This window comes from Cyprinus carpio, chromosome A13, assembly GCF_018340385.1.
Source record: "Cyprinus carpio isolate SPL01 chromosome A13, ASM1834038v1, whole genome shotgun sequence".
Classification (NCBI taxonomy): domain Eukaryota; kingdom Metazoa; phylum Chordata; class Actinopteri; order Cypriniformes; family Cyprinidae; genus Cyprinus; species Cyprinus carpio.
The window spans coordinates 9201700-9224566 of record NC_056584.1 but is presented as its reverse complement, the minus strand read 5'-3'; the positions used below and the strand labels follow the sequence as shown (position 1 = coordinate 9224566).

Below are 22867 nucleotides of genomic sequence, written 5' to 3'. Positions count from 1 at the left end.
TTTAATTTTCTGTAAAGCTGCTTTGCATTGATTTGTATCGTAAAAAGCGCTATACAAATAAACTTGAATTGAATTTAATTGAATTGTATACCTTCCTGTTGATTTCATTCTCTCTGCTTCTTGTTTAATATTGTATAAATGACATCCTTTCTTCCCTTCATCCCATTGTTTCTGCCAGGTCTAAATAATATTATTCCTTTTTATTGCTTTACTTTCAGCTTTACTAAATGCTACTTCCATAATTCTGTCATGTTTCCAAGCTTGCTTAGCCAACCCATCTGCAGCTTCCTTCCCCTCAATCCCCCTATGAGCTGGAATCCACATAAGAGTCCGATTTCTGTTTTTAGCCTATATGCTGAAGTCTGAACAAAGTTTCATATATTTCAGAAACAATATCAGGTCTGTTATAAGATGATAAAGACTGTAGAGACATCAATGTTGATAAGCTATCTGAACATATTTTATTTTGTTCTGCCCACTGTAATACCATTAAGACAGCTACCATCTCAACAGTAAACACTGTTAGATGATCAGAAGTTCCTTCTTTAATACTTATCTTCAACTCTGGAATAGTGAACATTAAACCAGTAAGACCACTGTTAGATTCCTTTGATCCACCAGTGAATACTACTATAAAAGATTTATATATAGAACTTAATCTGTCATCTATTATTTCTGCCCAGTTACCTTTCCCCTTGAGTCTTTTTAAGATTTACATTTACACATCATACATCTACAACCCAGGTGGTGTGATTGGATAAGGGACAGTAGGACTGTGACCTACACTCTCCAGTCAACTTCAGGATATTTAATGGACATCGGCGTGAGGGGGCGGGAAAACCTGGAGTGGATTTCTGTTCTCAGAATATCTCTAAATCAGTCTATCTATCATATCAGTTTTTAGGCTGCTACTCACCGTGCTTTGAGTAACTGTAAACACACATATGACGTGTGTGAGATGATGTAAATTCACTATGACTATCATCACTTCTGAATTTACCAATCCAACAGAACCTTTGTCTGTGAATGAGCTTGAGAATCTGTTCTCATGAAGCATAAAAATATGACAAGTATATCTGTATTGTTATTATATTATTATGCAATTTTAATATACAGACAACCATTCCACAAAAAAAGATGAACAGAATATAATGATTACTATCATTGTCATTACTCCTACTACTATTACATATTATATTATATTTGTAATTATGAATGTACAAAAACAACAACATAATAATAATAGTAATAATAATGATAAACATTAGTATTATTCTGTTACAAAATGTTCATATATAGAGTATAATCCAAATCAAATGAATATAAAACAAACAATTAACAATTAATATCATCAGTAAGGTTATTATTATTATTATTATGATGAGGCAACTATTGTGCGTTATAATAATAATAATAATAATACATTATTACAATGCATTCTTATTTTATTATTATACTTATTTATTATATTTATATATTATGCAGTTTTCATATGTAGTCAATAATTCCTTAAAAGAATCAGATGAATGCAATCAACAAAAACAATCAAAATCATCATCATCATGATTAACATTAATTCATTTTAATTCACATAACAATAAAAAAACTTACAATACACAGTATTGCCAAGAATAATATGTAATATTTGATCATACTAAATCTGATGAATGTAATGTAGATGAATGACTGCCAACCGCCATAAAAAACAAAAGAAGAAGAAGAAGAAGAAGAAGATGAATGATGAAAATAACACGAAATGAAATGTTGTGGTGCGGTGTGTTGACACGCGGTTACGTAGTAATCCTGCGACAGAAAAAGAAAGAGTGAAGGACACGATATGCACGATACTGCCGACAAACACGTGAAAAAAATGTATTCCGATTCTTTGATTTGTGTTTTATGTAAGCACATCGTTTAAATACAAAGAACTACATGCGTGTGGATCTAATGTAGAGCGAATAGTTTTGTCGTCGCTGACGTTTAGTATTTACGCAGTTCAGACGCATAGTTTATAACAGGAGGAGCTGACAGCTTCAGTATCACACAGGTCCACATACAGCTGTGCAACCAGTGACCTTGATTTCAGCCAGGATTTATTTCATCTGTTTCCAAGCATTCAGGTCAGAGCTACTGAAAACTTATGTTTGTGAATGATGCAGACAGTCCGGTCTAAATTGCACGAGGAGTGAAATCTGTCTTTTTAAAGGCATTTAGGAGCCAGAATAAATTATGTCTGATTAATTATTGAGTAATTTGTCTTTACATAAGCATTGATACAGAATCCAATATTAATGTTAAAGAACTGGAAAGTCGTTATTACACTAAAGTAAAATTAATTTAATTGTATGGTCACCTTCTTCCCCTACCTGTATCTCAGTTATGGCACCTGCGTATGATTAGGTTTGTCTTTCTAGTTCTAGTGAACTAAATCTGTTAAACATTTCCCCAAACCAATGACTCGTAGAGTAATGCATTTACAACGCTGTCCAGCTGTTTATGACTGATATGACTTTCCTGTGGCACAGAACAGTTGAGGCTTAATAATACCAATGCACATGTTTGTTTACTCCATTCCAGAGTGTGCTGAAGACATGAATGCACTGCGGTCCTAACAGCAGCCATCATGACGACAGAGGCTGTGTCCTCAGGGACTCGGGCTCCGATCCCAGCTCCGGTCCAGAAAGACTACTACTACTGGTTACGCTCTTTCGCAGCTGGAGGTAAAGTTTAATCACAAAATGTTTATGTACTAAAGCGTGTATATTCAGGTGCTCTTATATGCAAGAATTAATTTTTGAAGTACATCCAAGATGCCGATGAGTTTGTTTTTTTATCAGAACGGATTTGGAGGAATTAGGCATTACAGTACATCACTTGCTCACCAGTGGATCCTCTGCAGTGAATGGGTGCCGTCAGATTGAGACTCCAAACAGCTAATAAAAACATCACAATAATCCACAGAACTCCAGTCCATCAATTAAAGTCTTGTGCAGTGAAAAGCTGAGTGTTTGTAAGAAACAAATTAGTTTTAAGCATTAAATGGCATTTTAACTTTAAACCATCACTTCTGGCCAAAATACAAGTACATAAACCATAATAATTCTTCCTGTGGTGAAAAAGTCCATCCCCTGTTGTCCTCTCACTTCAATATTCACCAACATTTGTTAACAACTGTAAACACTGCTTGATCTGTGCATATTTCTCTCCTGATTCAGATGAGAGGACTGGAGAAAGCAATCTTATGGATAGAAATATTAGTGTTTTAGCTAGAAGCAATGGTTTTAAGTTAAAAAGTTAAAAACTAAATTAATGATGGATTTGTTTCTTGCAAAAGCTTTTCACTGCACAAGACATTAATTGATGGACTGGAGTTCTTTTTGAATTACTTGTGGATTATTGTGTTGTTTATAAAAGCTGTTGGGACTCATTCTGACGGCACCCATTCACTGCAGAGGATCCACTGGTGAGCAAGTGATGCAATGCTAAATTTAGCCAAATCTGTTCTGATGAAGAAACAAACTATAAATCTACATCTTGAATGGCCTGGGGGTGAGTAAATGTTCAGCAAATTTTCATTTTTGGGAGAACTATTCCTTTAATAGTCACATAACATGCAGGTAAACAAATCAAATATTTAATCTTTCCTAGTGAGTGTGTTATAATGATTGTTTTTACTTTAAAATGAATTACTTTTGGAGTAAACATTAATCCTTTTATATTTTTTATTTTTAGGTGTTGCAGGATGCTGTGCCAAGTCCACCATAGCGCCTCTCGATAGAGTGAAAATTTTACTACAAGCTCAAAATCCTCATTACAAACACCTTGGTAAGTTAACCCCAGAATGTTTCTGATGGACAGATATTTTTGTGCAACTTGATTTGTAAAATAACTAAGCATTAGAATACACCAAAAGGCTGAATGAGGTTTTATCGTGTGTGTGTGTGTGTGTGTTTTTCTTTTTTTCAGGAGTGTTTGCCACACTGAAGGCAGTGCCAAAAAAAGAGGGTTTCCTTGGACTATACAAAGGAAATGGAGCCATGATGATCAGGATTTTCCCATATGGAGCCATTCAGTTTATGGCTTTTGATCACTACAGAAAGGTTACTTTTGTTTCTTAGTCTATGGGGATAACCAACTAAACATAGTGACGTTCCTAACATAGCTATATTTTTAGTATTGTGACAGTTGTTCAGAATACCATCGCTTTTACAGTGCTTCTTCTGCAGTTTGTGTCACATTGTATTGCACATGCAGGCATAAAAATAGGCAATAATCAAAAAGAATCTCCTAAACTGTCTTCTCAAGTGAAGCACTAGTCTGATTCATTTTAAGGATTTGGTTAATTTGTGATTTATTTCAGCGATCCAGTCCAAAAAAGGATTCGCAGATTTATTTGAGAAGGTAGTTTATGTGGGGCATTTAATGTTTTATTCTGGTATCAATAACACAGTTTTCCACTTTTTTTATTAGTTGTATTCATTGTAAATGCATCTCTACAAATGAGATAAATACTACTCAGTTATACTGAGTAAAATCAATTATTTTATCTGATGGTTGTATATTTGAAATTACTGTATATGGCCACCTTACAGCTTCAGCTTCCTTAGTTAACCTCTTTTTCTCAGTACCTTGTAGCAATTTCAATCAGTGTAGCTTCCCCAACTTACAGTAGATGTTAACAATACAAAGTTTTGTACTAATGCCAAGTGCACACTCGGTATATATAATGTAATGCTTGCACTAAGGTATTTCTGATGTACTTTCAGTTCTTTAACACACAACTTGGAATATCTGGGCATATTCATCGGCTCATGGCAGGATCTATGGCAGGTTTGTGATTGTTTTCCACGACTCTTTTCCAAGATCCTTGTTACTTCATGACAAGTGTTATGTATTTATGTGCATTATGTTCTTTCTTGCAGGGATGACTGCAGTTATTTTCACCTATCCACTCGATGTTATCCGAGCTCGCTTGGCGTTTCAAGTGACAGGAGAGCATCGCTACACTGGCATACGAAATGCCTTTCAGACTATTTACCTTAAGGTATGAAGACAGGGAAGATGTTTAATTGAGAACCTTTCTGTGCTTCTCTTTTGCATGACAGTGTTTTATCTTTAAAGGAAGGAGGAATCTCTGGATTCTACCGTGGTCTGACCCCCACAATCATTGGCATGGCTCCATATGCAGGTTATTTTCATGTTTATTTTATTTAAATTATACAGTACAATGCGCATAACTGAAAAACACTTTTACTTTAGTTTACTTCATCATGTCACTGCTTTCTCTATGTTCCAGGCTTTTCTTTTTTCACGTTTGGTACATTGAAGACTCTGGGACTTTCTCACTTTCCAGAGCTCTTAGGCAAGCCGTCGCTGGACAACCCTGATGTTCTAGTGCTGAAGACTCACGTCAATCTGATGTGTGGTGGAGTTGCTGGAGCAATTGCTCAGACTATTTCGTATGTTAATTTTGTTTTTAAATCCCTTGTTTGTAAGTTATTGTTTGTAGTTTTCTGTTTTACAACCATTATTTAGTTTTAAATTGAAGTAAATAATAAAAGGTATGCTACATATATGCATTTTAGTTACTGCACATACATTTTACATTCTGTATAAAACATTCTTTCTGATATTTCTGCACAGATATCCACTAGATGTTGCCCGGAGGAGAATGCAGTTAGGTGCATCACTGCCTGATTTTGACAAATGTTGGTGAGTATTATATAATTTGGATGATTTTAAGTCTTTGTTTTCTCAGTGATTTACACTGGTGAAAACGGTAAGTAAATTATAAGAGAGGTATGGCATTAGAAGAGAGGTAGGTGATGGCAGATAACTGCTAAATATGTGTGTGAGTATGTGTGCAAGAAAAATAAAATAATAAAATAAATTAAATTAAATAGAACCAAAATAACTTTTTTCCAGATGTAAGTATCAAAACAATTCCCTACGGTATTGCAACGCATCAAAGTGTGAGTGTGACGTGACATACAGCCAAGTATGGTGACCCATACTAAAAATTCGTGCTCTGCATTTAACCCGTCCAAAGTGCACACACACAGCAGTGAACACAAACATACTGTGAACACACACCCGGAGCAGTCAATACAACACAGCCAAGAATAACTTAAAGAGGTTGCCACCATTTAGTAAACTGTGAAGTAGCTTTGACTCTTCCTGCTGACTTGAATGGCGATGCTTACGGTGGCCGAGTGAGCTCAACGCACTTCAAATTAAAAACATTTGAAAATTAAGAAAACATCTTCATCAGTTTGACAACACATGTGCTGCAAATTCTCACAACACAAAAAAATAAAGAAACGCGCTAAAAATTTTTTCAATACAATCAAAAACAGAAAAGCGCTGCAAATTCTCACAATACAAAAAAATAAAGAAACATGCTGCAAATTTTCTCAATACAAACAAAAACAGAAACACGCTGCAAATTCTAACAATGCAAAAAAAAAAAAAAATGCGCTGAAAATTTTCCAATACAAACAAAAAACAGAAACACGCTGCAAATTTCTCACAATACAAAAAAAAGAAGAAAATGCGCTGCAAATCTCACAATACAAAAAAAAAAGAAATGCGCTGCAAATTTTCTCAATACAAAAAAAAAGAAATGCGCTGCAAATTTTCTCAATACAAACAAAAACAGAAACACGCTGCAAATTCTCACAATACAAAAAAAAGAAATGCGCTACAAATTCTCACAATACAAAAAAAAGAAATGCGCTGCAAATTCTCACAAAACAAACAAAAACAGAAACACGCTGCAAATTCTCACAATACAAAAAAAAGAAATGCGCTGCAAATTCTCACAATACAAAAAAAAGAAATGCGCTGCAAATTCTCACAATACAAACAAAAACAGATACAAGCAGCAAATTCTCACAATACAAAAAAATAAAGAAACATGCTGCAAATTCTCACAATACAAACAAAAACAGAAACGCGCTGCAAATTCTCACAATACAAACAAAAAAAGAAATGCGCTGCAAATTCTCACAAAACAAACAAAAACAGAAACACGCTGCAAATTCTCACAATACAAAAAAATAAAGAAACATGCTGCAAATTTTCTCAATACAAACAAAAACAGAAACGCGCTGCATATTCTCACAATACAAAAAAAAGAAATGTGCTGCAAATTTTCTCAATACAAACAAAACAGGAACGCTGCAAAATTCTCACAATACAAAAAAAAAGAAATGTGCTGCAAATTTTCTCAATACAAACAAAAACAGAAACGCGCTGCAAATTCTCACAATACAAAATAAAGAAATGTGCTGCAAATTTTCTCAATACAAAAAAAACAGGAACGCTGCAAATTCTCACAATACAAAAAAAAAGAAATGCGCTGCAAATTCTCACAAAACAAACAAAAACAGAAACACGCTGCAAATTCTCACAATACAAAAAAAAGAACTGCGCAGCAAATTCTCACAATACAAAAAAAAGAAATGCGCTGCAAATTCTCACAATACAAACAAAAACAGATACAAGCAGCAAATTCTCACAATACAAAAAAATAAAGAAACATGCTGCAAATCTTCTCAATACAAACAAAAACAGAAACGCGCTGCAAATTCTCACAATACAAAAAAAAAGAAATGCGCTGCAAATTTTCTCAATACAAAAAAAAGAAATTCGCTGCAAATTTTCTCAATACAAACAAAAACAGAAACACGCTGCAAATTCTCACAATACAAAAAAAAGAAATGCGCTGCAAATTTTCTCAATACAAAAAAAGAAATGCGCTGCAAATTTTCTCAATACAAACAAAAACAGAAACACACTGCAAATTCTCACAATACAAAAAAAAGAAATGCGCTACAAATTCTCACAATACAAAAACAGAAACGCACTGCAAATTCTCACAATACAAAAAAAAAGAAATGCGCTGCAAATTCTCACAATACAAAAAAAAGAAATGCGCTGCAAATTCTCACAATACAAACAAAAACAGATACAAGCAGCAAATTCTCACAATACAAAAAAATAAAGAAACATGCTGCAAATTTTCTCAATACAAACAAAAACAGAAACGCGCTGCAAATTCTCACAATACAAACAAAAAAAGAAATGCGCTGCAAATTCTCACAAAACAAACAAAAACAGAAACACGCTGCCAAATTCTCACAATACAAAAAAAGAAAGAAACATGCTGCAAAATTTTCTCAATACAAACAAAAACAGAAACGCGCGCTGCATATTCTCACAATACAAAAAAAAGAAATGTGCTGCAAATTTTCTCAATACAAACAAAAACAGAAACGCGCTGCAAATTCTCACAATACAAAAAAAAGAAATGCGCTGAAAATTTTCTCAATACAAACAAAAACAGGAACGCTGCAAAATCACCACAAAAAAAAAAAAAAAATGCGCTGAAAATTTTCTCAATACAAACAAAAACAGAAACACGCTGCAAATTCTCACAATACAAAAAAAAGAAATGTGCTGCAAATTTTCTCAATACAAAAAAAACAGGAACGCTGCAAATTCTCACAATACAAAAAAAAGAAATGCGCTGCAAAATTCTCACAAAACAAAAAAAACAGAAACACGCTGCAAATTCTCACAATACAAAAAAAAGAAATGCGCTGCAAATTCTCACAATACAAACAAAAACAGTTCGCACATGTAGAATGTAGAATCCTGCTTGTTGTGGTCTGTATACTTGCACATTTCTGTATTTGGTTGAGCAGTTACATTTCGACCAGTTACTTTGCTGCTCAAGAAACATTTCGAAACATTTTCATGTTGAAATCAGTTGTGCTACTCAATATGTTTGAGGAAACTGTGGTACACTACCATTTAGAAGTTTAAGATAAGTAAAAAAAAATACTTCTGCAAGGATTCATTAAATTGCTAAGTAACGCTAAAATCATATAAAGGATTTTTTAAAATCAGTACTGTTCTTTTGAATTTTCATTAAAGAATGCAGAAAAAATGAGTTAAAAATATTAAACAGTAAAATAATTGGTAACACATTTTTTAACATTGATACTAATAAGTATCATAATATATATAATGAATAGCAATTAGATCTCTGCATGTTACAATCAAAATTTCCATCAAATCTTGTCGGTGATCACTAATATGTTTTTACTTGACTTCTTTTAAGCAGCAGCCTGACAAAAACTCTCAAGCATGTGTACACCCAGTATGGTGTTAAGAAAGGACTGTATCGTGGCCTGTCCCTCAACTACATCCGCTGTATACCGTCACAAGCCGTTGCCTTCACCACTTATGAGTTCATGAAGCAAGTTCTTCACCTAAACTAGAACAAGCAGTCACTAAGCCTTACAGGAACGAGTTGTAACGACCCCGGCAACATCACAGCAGCCCCGTCTGCCATTCCAGTGACCAGTCATCTGAACTCCAGTTCTTACAAAACACCCTCACAAATGGCAGACCTGTGGCTTTGCACAGCCCAGCAACAGTCACTATGGATACAGAGACAAAAGCTTGCTTTTCCGTTTTGTGTGGATCAGAAACAACCGACACTGGAAATGCCATGGAAACCTGCGTCTGAAACTTGCCTGTAAGAAGCCATCCCATCTCAGATTGAAAAATATGCCTTAATCTTTCACTCATATTAGCGAAACACTACATCACAGGAGATTTTACTTATGATGACAGTTTCAGTACATCACAGTGCTTTTAACTATGAATGATGATGTTACTTTTTATGTCAAATATGGAAGTTTACATTTTCTTTGCTAAATTTCATTCATATGTAGCGTTATATTTCAGCAAATCTGAGTCACCTCAAGTCTAATTGACTGATATTTGTCTCTTTTAGTGATAAAGATGACTCTCCTCTAAAATAAAATATAATAAGAAATCAAATTAATCTCAGTATTCAGTCGTGTTCGCATGCCGACGTTACTGTGGCTCCAGTTTAATATCTGATTGATGCCTTACAGTGCAGGTTAGTTCACAGAGAGCATGTGTGTGGTGATGAACATATCACAGCTGATATGCATATGAATCTTAAAATATTATTCACTGTTTTGTGATGGGAACTCAAAGAGTCCCTCAAATACAATAATGTTTAAATAAAATAAAATAATGACTTACCTTTCCACATACAAAGGATTTGTCAAAAGACATGTCATAAAACAAATAGTTCTGTCTTGCCTGGGTTATGAATCTCATGTTGGAGTAGTGCACTGTCATTACACTTTTACCCGGCCAGATGAAAATGAAAATTAATTATTTTTTAAAATATAAAGTTGAGTAATTGCCTTGTTTTGTTTTGTATGGAAATTAACCCCCTTATATGGTTGCCTCATTTCCTTTCTGTTTTAACTGCTCTTTTTTTTTTTTTTTTTTTGATGGCAGAATTGCAGTGAATAGAGTCATTAAACTTCTTTAAATGTGACTTTTGGGTTCATGTACAAGTTGATCTGCACCTGTTTCCAAAGATGAATGGGAACATTTATGAATATATGTGCGTATGAGTACATTAAACAGTGGCTGATACAGTTTTATTACTGAGCAGATGCATGTGTGACTAGTCAAGGTCATGATTCATTGAACACATTTCAAGTTTATTTGCACTAAATGCTGTCGAGCTGAATATGAGGTCTGTCTTAAGCTTATCTTTTCTGATTCTTGAGAACTGTGGAGAAAGTTCGTTGTGCTGCTGTGGATAAATCGTCATTATTTATTTGTTTTCTATTTGCAAAATGAATGGATATTATGTCAGATTTAAATGGTTAATAGGCATTGAACAAATTGACAATGAGAATGCCTGTTCTGTACTTGTGTTTATTAATTTGTATGAATGCTTAGATGATCGTTAAAGAAATGTAAATGTTAAAATAATGTTAAACTCTTTGGAGTAAAAAAATAAAGGCTTTTGTCTTGTGCTGTAGTTGATCTTGATTGCTTTCAGATGCTTAAAATACATATGCTAGTAAGTATTTGCATGATCCCATTCTACACCATTTGTTATTCAGTGTGATTTCCGTAAAGTTCCCTCATTTTTGTTTGGAAATGCATTTACTATTTCATTTGCATTTATTTCCTCCCATGATTGTAAGGTACTGTTGTTTGATGACATCTTATTTGACTGGAAAATATGTTACAAACAAAACACTGGTTATAGTATGTATGGCTTACTTATCATGTTACTATGTGAGTCATAGAAAAATAGTAGAGCTCACTGGCCAGTGTGGATTTTTTTCCTTCTGTACTTTGAATAAATCTAGGGCCATTAAAGCACTTGATACTCATATACACTCCCATTCAAAGGTTTAGGGTCAGTACAGGTTAAATTAAAAAAATATATAAATAAATTATACTTTATCAAAGAATATATCACAGTTTCCGCTAAAGCAGCTCGACTGTTTTCAATATTGCTAATAATAAGAAATGCTTGTTGAACAGCAAAACAGCATATAGCATTCGTGAGAATCATGTAAAAAAATCCTTTGCAAATTGCAAATTAGGTTGTATTTATCAACAGAATGTGAGCTGGTACACCACAAGGCAAATACCACAAAACCTTGCAAACTATCAAGATAATAATAACAACTAATATTCAAAAATAGCCAAGTAACCGTTCACTCTAAGCAAAACACTTGACAAGCCTTAAAGATAAACGAGAACTAAAATATCTGATAAGCACGCCAGGCAGAGCATCTTAAAATCTGGTTCCTGTATTGTGAAGTGTAGAGAGTGTTTTACTGTAATTTATTGACAGAAATCAAATTCATAAATAAACTGCATTATGCAGATCACACACACTTATTGATACAAGTAACTTGTGTAAAGCCTACTGCAGTGCTAATCAAGAGCACATCTGAATTTCCGTGTAGTATGTGTGAAGTCGGTCGCTTGAGTGAGTCAGTTAGAGAGAGAACGGGAGAGGGGGAGAGAGAAGAGGAAATGCAGTCTAAGTGTGACTCTTGAAAAGTCCATTTGATTTAAGTTGCAGAGCTGATCTCCAGCTTGACAAAAATGCCTAACTACACAGTGACTGTGGCCACAGGCTCTCAGTGGTTTGCTGGAACTGATGACTACATTTATCTGACCCTGGTGGGATCAGAGAGCTGCAGTGAGAGAACTCTCCTGGATAAACCCCTCTATAACGACTTTGAGAGAGGAGCGGTAAGATACTAACAGTTTTTGCCCTATGAATGCAACTTATACTGTATTAAACCTTTGAGCTTCTTTTGAAGAGTTTGATTCATATACAGTATTGACCATATTGTGAAAATTATGTAAAGAATTATATTGCATAAATTAATTGCCTTTTTCTTTGTGAATTGCAATTTTTTTTAATGCTCTGGTATTCTTTCTTTTATGGCTTTTGATTAATTTGACTCAAAGCTTGGGCTTTATAAACCACAAGTATGAGTTTTCTAAATCTTAAGTGATGGGGAAAAAGGATGCTGTTTTAAAAATGGCAGATCACATTTTGGGCATGTTTTGTCCCAAATTCAATGATCAGGGCTTTATGGCTTATAGCTCAAAAATCAAATAATCTCTTCACAACAACATAACATACTGTCAGATTTGAAGTGCATCATAAGTGTATTGCACATGTCATAGAAAGTCTTGTGAGTTATATGTCTTTGTGACACATGCAGTACACTTATAAACTGTAAAAAATAAAAATTTATTTTAGCATGTTTTAAAAGAAAATACCATTTCAGTCTTTTTACTTCAAAATTCATGTTTAATTCAATGTGTTACTTGCTGGTTCTATCATTGGTGAAAGCAATTTCCTGAAAACATTTCACCATTTTTGTTTTCAGTGTGGCGCACTTCAGCTGTGATATGATAAAACACTTTATAGCCAATCTCTCTGATCATTTAAGTCAAACCACAGTCCTTACATGAAAGTTGCTCAGTATCTTTGAACTAGTCATACAGTGTATCTCTAAGGGAGTCTAATCATTAAATTCAGACAAAAGATAAGAGAAAGATGAAAACAATGATCACTCGCAGGAAGAGTGTTAAACCTACATGTGTGTTACTTTCCCTTTTTTTTTTTTTTTTTTGAACCACTGCATTCAATCCAATTCGGTGGACTCATATGACATCAGTGTGGGAGAAGACCTGGGCGAGATCGAGCTGGTGAAAATTGAAAAGAAGAAATACTGGGTGCACGATGACTGGTACTGCAAATACATCACGGTGAAGACGCCGTATGGGGATTACATTGAGTTCCCCTGCTTTCGCTGGTTAGTTGATGACAAAGAGGTGATCCTCAGAGATGGCAGAGGTACTTTCTGATTGGCTTGCAAATTTCTTCCTGTAATAAAGGCCTAAACTTTACCATAACATAAAGTTTTAATGCTTGCTGTGTTTCAGCTCGATTGCCACAGCATGACAAGACAGAAATGTAAAAAGCAGCAAACGCACAAACAAAAAAAAAAAAGACAAAAGAAATACAACATAGACACAACTTTCAGAAAGAGGTTAACCACTGTGAGAAAATGTAAAGAAATGTAAAAAGCAAATTCTGTGCATAAAGAAATGTAAAACAAAGAAATGTATAAAGCAAAAAAAAAAAAAAAAAAAAAAAAAAATATATATATAAATATATATATACAAAGATAATATACAAAGAAAAGTACAAATAAATAAATAATTATTATTAATACTTTTTCCCCTTATTTATGTATATTTGATTTCTTTTCCACATTTATTTTTTCTTAAATGTATTTATACATTTATTTCCACATTTACGCAATACTTTATGTATTTATTTCTATATTTATTTCCACATTTATTTATTTCTACATTTCTTTATCCATAGTTCTGTCCATAACTGTAAGAGTAAAACACTCTTATTGCAACAATTAACGTTTTTTCCGCCATTGGTTGACGTTTTTATTCTCCGCCAAACTCTGAAACAACATACAGCACGTCAAAGTTTCTGTGACTATGCCAAGCTCATGAATATTTAATAAGGCAAGAGCTGTTCAGTTTATGATTGGCTGCCTAGGTATTTTAAAGAATGATGTGAATTTTATTGTTTGGGTGAACTATCTCTTTAAAAGAAGAGTTTAAAAAAACAATTACCTGGGGTTAAGCTAATCTAAAAAGGCAGTAAGGGATAGTTAACCCAAAAATGAAAATTCTCTCATCATTTACTCAACATCATGTTGTTCCAAGCCTGTAAAAGGTTGTTTCTGTATGAGTTTCTTTTCTGAACACAAATGAAGATATTTTGAAGAATGTTGTCAACCAAACAGATAACTTAGTATTTTTGTTCCATACTATGGCTTACTGAACTCAACTGTTTGGTTACCTACATTCTATCTTTTGTGCTCAACACAAGAAAGAAACTCATACAGGTTTGGAGTGACATGAGGGTGAGTAAATGGTGACATAATAAATTTTTTTTTGGGTGAATTATCCTTTAGGGAACACAAATCATAGGAATATGAAACTGCATTTGACTGATAACTCATGAATGTGGGACCTCTGCCAGTGATACCACCACTACCACATCTGACCGCACTACCCCGGAAATCCTGTTTTTAAATGCAGAACCTTTTATTTATTGCATAATAAAACATGATGCTATGCTTGATGTTAAAGATGGAAGGAGTGGCACCCTGGCTTCCCCATGAGTATAGATGCCAAAGCCCATAGTGAGCTTCCACGAGAAATTCAGTTTGACAGCGAGAAAGGAGTGGACTTTGTGCTGAACTACAGCAAAGCGTAAGATTAATTTAGTTTGATGACTGATCATATCTCGTTCTTGAATACTGTTGACTGTTATTTCCATAAAGTCACCATATGTTTGTATTCATGCTTCTTTCAGAATCTGTTTGTTTTTGCATGTATCTCTATCAGCAGGGTCTGAATACAAACATGCACTGTTTTTTGTGGTGTTGTACATTAGCACACGCCTTAAAGAACTGTGCTGGCCTGTGCTCATGTAAAAGTGTGATGGCTAAAAGGAGGAAACTGATTGTATTGTTGATATAAATAGTTTTGAGAAGTGTCGTTCTCAGTTGCACACATACATGTGTTTACCACCCATATCTGCAGGCACAGTGACAGTAAGATTATCACAACAACTCTTTTTTAGTGCATGAGGTCCAGAGGTTGAGTTTAAGATTGTGAGAAAGCCTGGATTACCATTGTGAAAAACAAGTGTGCTTAGTTTTATTAAAAGTGCACTTGTAGTATACTTCAAATTATTATTATTATTATTTTTTTTTTGAAAACTAGGCTTGCAGATGACCTTAACTAAAATATTAATTAATTATGTAAAGAAATTACATTAAATTACATTGTTTTATTTTACCATGGCAGTACACTAGCCATTTCAAAGACAATAGAAGCAATTATGAAATTATGTATATGATGATGTACTTAAGTCCTACTTAAAAGGGCTCAAAAACACTTTTAAGTTCAACTAATTGGATTTAATATTTAAAAATAATTTGAAAAATAATATTTCAATCAAATACATTTCATTCATTTGCTAATAACATGTGATTAAGTGTCCAAAAACATTACATTCAGTACATTGAATATATTCCTTTGAAGTACATTAGTTCTGGAAAAACTACTCTTTTTAAAAAAAAAAAAAAAAAGTATGCTCAAGTATACATCTTTTTCACAAGGGTAGACTATCCAAGTAAATGTCTCTCTTTTTATTTATTATTTTGATATATTATTCAATATAAAGATCATAGGTCATATGCACCATTATTTAAATGACTGTGTTTCATTCCTTAGGATCGAAAATCTCTACATAAACCAGTTCATGCACATGTTCCAGTCCTCATGGGGAGATTTTGAAGACTTTGAGCGTATATTCATGAGAATTAAGAATACAATATCAGGTTTGCACTGCCAGCATACTTAATCTTTACAACATCTTTATCAACATTCAAGAACCACACATTCCACATAATTATTCGTCCCAAAAACACACAAAACATAAATTACCTACATGTAATTAGCAACAATACAAAATGTTATTTATATTTATAAAAAAAAAAATTGTACCGACTGTATTTAGATGTATTTAGGTTTTATACCACACTCTTTATAATTAAAAAAAAAAAACATGCCATGTTGTTCTGAGTTATTTACATTTTTAAAGCACATGGCTGCTTCAAAATTTGTTGTATGAAGTATGAATGTGTGTAATTAATGTTAACATTTCTTTAGGTGTATGTTAACATTGGGCATTATTTTATTGCTTGTGTCCTTTAGAGTATGTGATGGAGCACTGGAAGGAAGACTTCATGTTTGGGTACCAGTTCTTGAACGGCTGTAATCCAGTGGTTATCAGGAAATGCACAGAAATCCCTGACAAATTTCCAGTCACACAAAAGATTCTTGAGGCGAGTCTGGAGAGGGGTCTCACGCTGGAAGAAGAGCTCAAGGTATGCAACCCAAAACCCATGAGCATATTGGCATGTGCAGTATGATTCACTCGCAACACGTTTATCTGTGTCTATTCGGCATGCAACATGGTTTTAGTACAAATTTAATATCTTGTTTTTCAGGAAGGAAACATCTTTATAGCTGATTATGAGTTATTAGATGGTGTTACTCCCAATGCCACGGACCCATGCACCATTCAGTACTTGGCTGCACCCATCTGCCTGCTTTATAAGAACAGTCAGAATAAAATCATGCCAATCGCCATCCAGGTATCTGAACTACACACAAAACAAGCTCATGTGCTGGAAACTTCAATATCAGATACAGCACAGTATGTGATAAGATCTTTTCTGCTTCTCCATTTCTTTTATCACACTGGCGTGTGAAATTAGAAAAACTTTAAAACTGAGGATACAAGCTATTTAAATGTTTTATTGAAAAACTTTTTCACTACTTCACGTTTTCTATCTAAAAATTAGTGAAGAGAGAAACACAGTGAACACCATCCTTTATCTTTCAATATTGACTGTTTAGTTAAACAGTGACACACTCTTGATTAAAAATTTGCTGGACTTTTCATCAGTAAGCATACATTGTTCTGCTAATTTTCAGCATACGTTTTGTGCAGAAATACTGTCGATAATAGAAAATGCCTTTGAAAATAACACAAAACAAATGAATAAATAAAAACATATATACACTACCGATAAAATGTTTTTGAAAGAAGTCTCTTATGCTCACCAAGGCTGCATTTATTTGCAAAAATAAAATAAAATCAGCAATACTGTGAAATATTATTATAATTCAAAATGATTTTTGTTTTTGTGAACCCTTACACCCTTTGAGAACCATAGCTTATATGACTGTCTATAAAAATAACCTCTATATTATTGACATAGCTGGGTCAGACCCCAGGAGAGGATAATCCCATCTTCCTCCCAACTGATGATGAGCACGACTGGTTGCTGGCCAAGATCTGGGTAAGATCTTCAGACTTCCACGTACACCAGACTGTCACACATCTTCTCAGGACACATCTGATATCTGAGGTCTTTGGCATAGCCATGTTCAGACAGCTGCCTGCAGTTCATCCTGTTTTTAAGGTAATTTCCTAGTTCTCTGTATGATTTTCATGTAGAGTAAATAATGTCCATGTCCTGTGTATGGTTATGCATTCTAAGAGACATCCTCTGCTCTTTCAGTTGCTGTTACCTCACATCCGTTTCACCATTGCCATTAACACCAAGGCTCGTGAGCAGCTCATCTGTGAGTGTGGACTCTTTGACAAGGTCAGCTTTCCTCTTCCTCTGATAGTTCACTTCCTCCATATGCAACTACTGTAACTGTTAGTTTCCTTCTTCTTTTTTTCTTCTTCTTCCTCTCTAGAAGTCTAAGGAAACCCATAGAACCTTGTGGTGAAAAGCTGTGAAATGTGACAGCATAGAGGCCAGTCTGAACATTAACTACAGACAGAGTCTCTAACTCGATCCCTCTAGCACCACCAACTGTCCAAAATTTCATTTCGTAACCAAATTATCTTCTAACCATGCAAATAAATAAATAAATAAATAAATAAAAATTAAAGTTGATTAGTCAAACCATTCTCAAACTATTTCTATGAGAGCACACTAAAGTGGAAATGAGGTTATATCTCAGGAACGCTCAACTGTATTAAGACCAAACTTGGTATGTGTTATGACAACCATGACCTGAGGGTACCTGCACAGTTTTGGCATCTAGTAATCAGGAGAAAAATGGCTATTATTACTTATAACTTCTAAACAGTTTGGCCCAAAAGACTGGTCTCTTTTTCCCACATTGGTCAAAATACTAATAGCTTTTGATTATTTTTATTACACCAATAATGCCATAATTGTCCGAACTTCCTGTCTGTCTGATTTTTTTAAAATATTGAATAGGATTACTTTAGTGTTAAATCATTATTGTGTAAAAAGTAATACTGCATGTATACATTATAATAAAGCAAGAAGAAGTTAACCAAGATTAAGCAATTACAGCCAGTTTTTAAACAAATCAGTTAAATAAAAAATTCTGTGACACTTATAAAGACAGTGCCTTGTCTTGTTTCTGAATGAATCTGTGTGTGTTGAATGAATCAGCTGAGTGAATGATGCACTGATTCATTCATAACTTGTCTGCACCTACTGGTGTACTGATGCAAAAAAAGGTCACTGAAAAAACCCCACCACTAATTTACAGACTGACAGTCTGGATATGTGCAGACACAGTGATGCAAACTTAGATTGGCGCTAACTGTTCAGTTACAGTAACATTTTACTAAAGTCTTGAGTATTATAGCAGTGTTTATTGTTTCACAGGCTAATGGGACAGGTGGAGGTGGCCATGTAGAACTGGTCCAGAAGTCCATGAAAAACTTCACATACAGGTCCCTGTGTTTCCCAGAGGCCATAAAAGCACGAGGCATGGACAGCCAGGAGGAACTGCCCTATTACTTCTACAGAGATGATGGCTGCAGAGTCTGGCAGGCAGTGACAAGGTGCGTGTTACAAAATGAAGCATGGACATTCAATTTGTAAAGGAATTAAAAGGACAAAAATTGCAATTTTACCTTTTTTGTTCAATAATTTGGCATTGATTTGATCTCTTCCAAGTTTTGTGACAGATGTAGTGAACATCTACTATGACAATGATAAGACAGTCCAGGAAGACGTAGAGATCCAGGCATTTGTGAAAGATGTTTGCAGCTTTGGAATGCAGGATTTTGACTACTGTGGTAAATATATGCTTAAAATAAATCACAAAATTGTGTAACACAAAGGAGCACACTTTAGCATACCTTCAAAAAGAGTACTTATATTATAAGTGTTCAGACACTTAATTGCATGTTAATTTCAATTAAATGAAAATGTATTATAGTTTTAATGCAATTAGCTGATCTTTAGAGTGCTTTTTGGTTAGTAGGAGATTTCAGGATTACTATTAATGTAAATTTCAAAATTACTTCTATTGTTTTTTTTTTAAAATATGGTTAAAGTGTACACCCAAATGTACTGACAAGCATTTACGGTAAACTATTTAATGTAATTTCTATTGAAACTTGTATGTCTTGTATTTAAATATATTTGTTATCATTACACATTTGTATTTTGTAATGATGGTGTTGCAATTTTGTACATTTAAATATATATTAACTTTGAGTGTAATATTGAATAACAAACTACAGTAAAAATTATGATCAAGTGCTTTATATGTGCTTTAGGATGTTAGACATCACATCAAAATTAAAATAACAATTTAAAATGTACTTTAAAAAACCTTTAGAACAGGGAACACATTCACTATTATCTAAGAGTTTTCCCTGAACAAACTCATATTTGCTGCTTATTAATAGTTAGTAAGGTACAGTAGGTATGAGGTAGGCATTAAGGCAATAATGCCATTAATATGTGGTTTATAAGTACTAATAAACAGCCAATATGCTAGTAATATGCATGCTAATAAACAACGATTAATAGTGAGAATTAAAGTGTTTCATTTGACATTATTACAAAGTGCACTTTTTAAAAGTGTGTTAAGAAACATAGTCATGAAAGTGGTTACACTTAAGTGGCCTTTTATTTCAATAATACATTTTCTGCAAGTAAAGTTTTTAAAAATAAAATTTTAAGACTTGAAGAGCATTCAAATTGCACATTTAGTACGATTAAGTGCACTTTTTCCACAAGGATGAGTATGGTTGTTTTAAATTAAATAGTTTGCTCAAGGTGACAGAATAGATTTATGACATCAGCAACTTTCCAGTTCCTTTCATCAATTTACTTTTCAGCAGGTGGACTGAACCTCAAATCTTACTGTTAGCAAATCCTCAACTACTAATTCATTTTAGGGCTACTAGCCTTTAATTACAGGCCACTTTGTGTTCTCATGAATGTAAATGTGATGACACATTATCATTGTGTGCAGAGTTTCCCAAGACTTTACGAACCAAAGAGCAGCTGGTGGAGTATCTAACTATCGTCATCTTCACTGCTTCTGCACAACATGCTGGAGTAAACTTTGGCCAGGTAACACACTATAATGTTTCTGGAATATTTTGTTGTAGAGTAAAATGAACAGCTAAAGTCTAAGTCTAATATCATTGTTCTGACACTTTACTCCAGTTTGACTGGTGTTCATGGATCCCAAATTCCCCTCCAACCATGCGGAAGCCTCCTCCCACAAAGAAGGGCGAAGTGGATATGAAATACATAGTGGAGAGTCTGCCTGATCGAGGACGGTCCTGCTGGCATCTGGGAGCCGTGTGGGCCCTCAGTCAGTTTCAAGAAAATGAGGTCTGAAATAAGTGCGCATCTATGAATATATAAAAACCATGTGAGCGATGACAAGTACTGAAAAGTAGGATTTTTGCAGTTGTTCCTAGGTATGTATCCAGATGAACACTTCATTGAGAAACCTGTGAAGGACGCCATGGTGAAATTCTGCAAGAACCTTTCAGAAGTGACTAAAGTCATCAAGAACCGAAATGAAGGAAAGAAGCTGCCTTACTACTATCTGTCTCCAGACAGAATCCCAAACAGTGTGGCTGTCTGAGTCACCAGTCGCACGGGATCAGAAGTGCTATGCTAGTAGTAGGAAGCGTTTTATCAGAGTGTTTTATGTGTTCAAAATTGGAAAAAGAAATCATTTTATATATATAAAGCTTGCCACACTCTTGAAAATAAAGGTTCTTTATTGGCATCAGTGGTACCACGAAGAACCTTCCGTTGCACAAAAGGTCCTTTATAGTGGAAAAAGAAAAATAAGGTTCCTAATTAAGATCTGTTTACTGAAAGGCTTCTAAATCGTTCTTCTATGGCTTCACTGTGAAACCACCCATTTTGAATTTTTATTGTTAAGAGAGCATATGTGATGTAAGAGAAGTTTATAGTTATGTATGATTTACTTTTTTGTGAGTAAGAAGAAAGATGTTGTAGCCAGAAATTATTTCATGCTTTTTTATTATCCTAATGTCAACATTTTGCTATTTTTACCCTTTTTACTTTTAACACACATCAAACAAGTGTTACTATTTTTTATTATTATTATTATTATTTTTTCATTTTTCAGCAACATTATCTTCATTCTTGATTACAAGGGTTACTTAAACAACTTGTTTGTTTGAAAATGGCACGAAACAAATGAATTGTTAGAATATTTACAATCTTTTTTTTATTTTTAAGATTGATTATTTACGTTTAAAGTCATGAACGATTACTGATTAATACTAATTAATATTGGATGAATCATGAGCAGTAAATTAAGAAACACGTAAGCTTTGCAGTTACTGGAAAAATTGTTTTTTGTGAATAAATGGGCAGCTGTTTACAACACAGTAGTGTCATGTTGCCACTGTTTATGGATCAGAGACAAACTATATCAGGTCACTTCAATGCATAGCCTAGTGGTTTCCTTTTTTATTTTTGCCTGAAATTATTTACTTAAGTTGGGTTACTGCAAATTTGACCTTTTACCTCCAGAGTAATCTAAACAGTTTTAGCATTTATTATAAACAGGAGACGGTTGCAGTGCAGAAATACTGGTTCTGTATTTTACATATTAAATATATAGAAGACAGCACCTTGTTTATATATATACAGTATAACCCTAACCCTAACAAGTAGTTTAAAACATCTGCTCATGCATGCATAAATAAGATATTGGATGGACGTTCCCTACTAGAAAATCCACACCATAATTAGTAAACCAACTAACGATCATGTGCAAAATAAAGATTTTACTGATTCTGATTTAGCCTCTCTCATGAAAAATGTGGACATTTTCTGATTTACAAAATACATCCACACTGCATCTTTTATTCATTTTAACAATATACAACAATCATAAAAAAAAAAAATATAAAAAAACCTTTAAAAAAAAATGCATGTTTTTTCTCCTCATCATAGACGTTAGGCGGCGCTGCTTTGAGATCAGTTGGTTTAAATCAGGGGGCAAGGAAGTCGACCGGAAGTTGAAGTCGGCCGCGTGCCGCCATCTTGTAGCAGAACTTCACTTGCGTTAGCATCCCATTGACTCCCATTCACACTTTGACAGCGAATAACTTTACATCTGAGGCGTTTAAAGACTCCATTTGTCCATTATTTATTTCTAAAGATACACGACAATGTATAAAGGGCTCCATTACCTTCCTATGTTACATTATGGCCCCGTAGTAGAAACAGTTTTTGTAAAAATAGGCTAACGATTGCGTCATAACCACTCGACTCTCTGTCGCACAGTAGAGAAATTACCGTACAGACAGGAGGAGAAGCTCGCAGGCAATCGGGGAGACGTCAAGAGATATGGCGTACTGGCACTACATTTTAAAATACTATACAAAATAATTAATCAGAATACTTACTCCTGCATCACTCACGCCAAAGAACTCCCCGCCTCAAACTCGCCGTCTCTGCAAGATTAACGATGGCAGTTTGCAAAACAGCTACTAGAAGGTTTACATCTGTCAGACAGG

At 34.2% G+C, this 22867-nt stretch overlaps 2 protein-coding genes across 3 annotated transcripts; both read left to right on the top strand.

Moving 5' to 3' along the window:
* Positions 1–1778: 1778 nt before the first annotated feature.
* Positions 1779–9845, top strand: LOC109100984 (graves disease carrier protein homolog). 2 transcript variants are annotated; one of them, XM_042768645.1, is made up of 10 exons: positions 1779–2120; positions 2578–2720; positions 3733–3825; positions 3967–4100; positions 4767–4830; positions 4923–5044; positions 5122–5188; positions 5297–5459; positions 5644–5712; positions 9128–9845. In XM_042768645.1, the coding sequence occupies exons 2-10, from the start codon at positions 2624–2626 to the stop codon at positions 9285–9287; spliced, it is 969 nt and encodes a 322-aa protein (XP_042624579.1). In that variant the 5' UTR covers positions 1779–2120; positions 2578–2623; the 3' UTR covers positions 9288–9845. The 2 variants fall into 2 exon arrangements, with proteins under 2 accessions (XP_042624579.1, XP_018969955.1); XM_019114410.2 differs by having other exon boundaries at positions 1785–2120; positions 9131–9845.
* A 2101-nt stretch (positions 9846–11946) lies between these two features.
* On the top strand, positions 11947–21728 carry LOC109052610 (polyunsaturated fatty acid 5-lipoxygenase-like). Its single transcript, XM_042768644.1, is given in 14 exon segments — positions 11947–12121; positions 13043–13243; positions 13333–13426; positions 14560–14691; positions 15721–15827; positions 16204–16376; positions 16500–16646; positions 17277–17480; positions 17580–17666; positions 18717–18895; positions 19011–19132; positions 20323–20423; positions 20520–20690; positions 20770–21728. Coding segments are annotated over 14 exon segments (2046 nt in total). The 5' UTR covers positions 11947–11973; the 3' UTR covers positions 20950–21728.
* The last annotated feature ends 1139 nt before the right edge of the window (positions 21729–22867 follow it).

Excerpts from the sequence above, each read along its gene's own strand:
- LOC109100984 (XM_042768645.1), top strand. The coding sequence starts at position 2,624 with ATGACGACAGAGGCTGTGTCCTCAGGGACTCGGGCTCCGATCCCAGCT. Across the intron at positions 4,101-4,766 it reads CTTTTGATCACTACAGAAAG|TTCTTTAACACACAACTTGG; the intron begins GTTACTTTTGTT and ends ATGTACTTTCAG. Across the intron at positions 5,189-5,296 it reads TGGCATGGCTCCATATGCAG|GCTTTTCTTTTTTCACGTTT; the intron begins GTTATTTTCATG and ends TCTATGTTCCAG.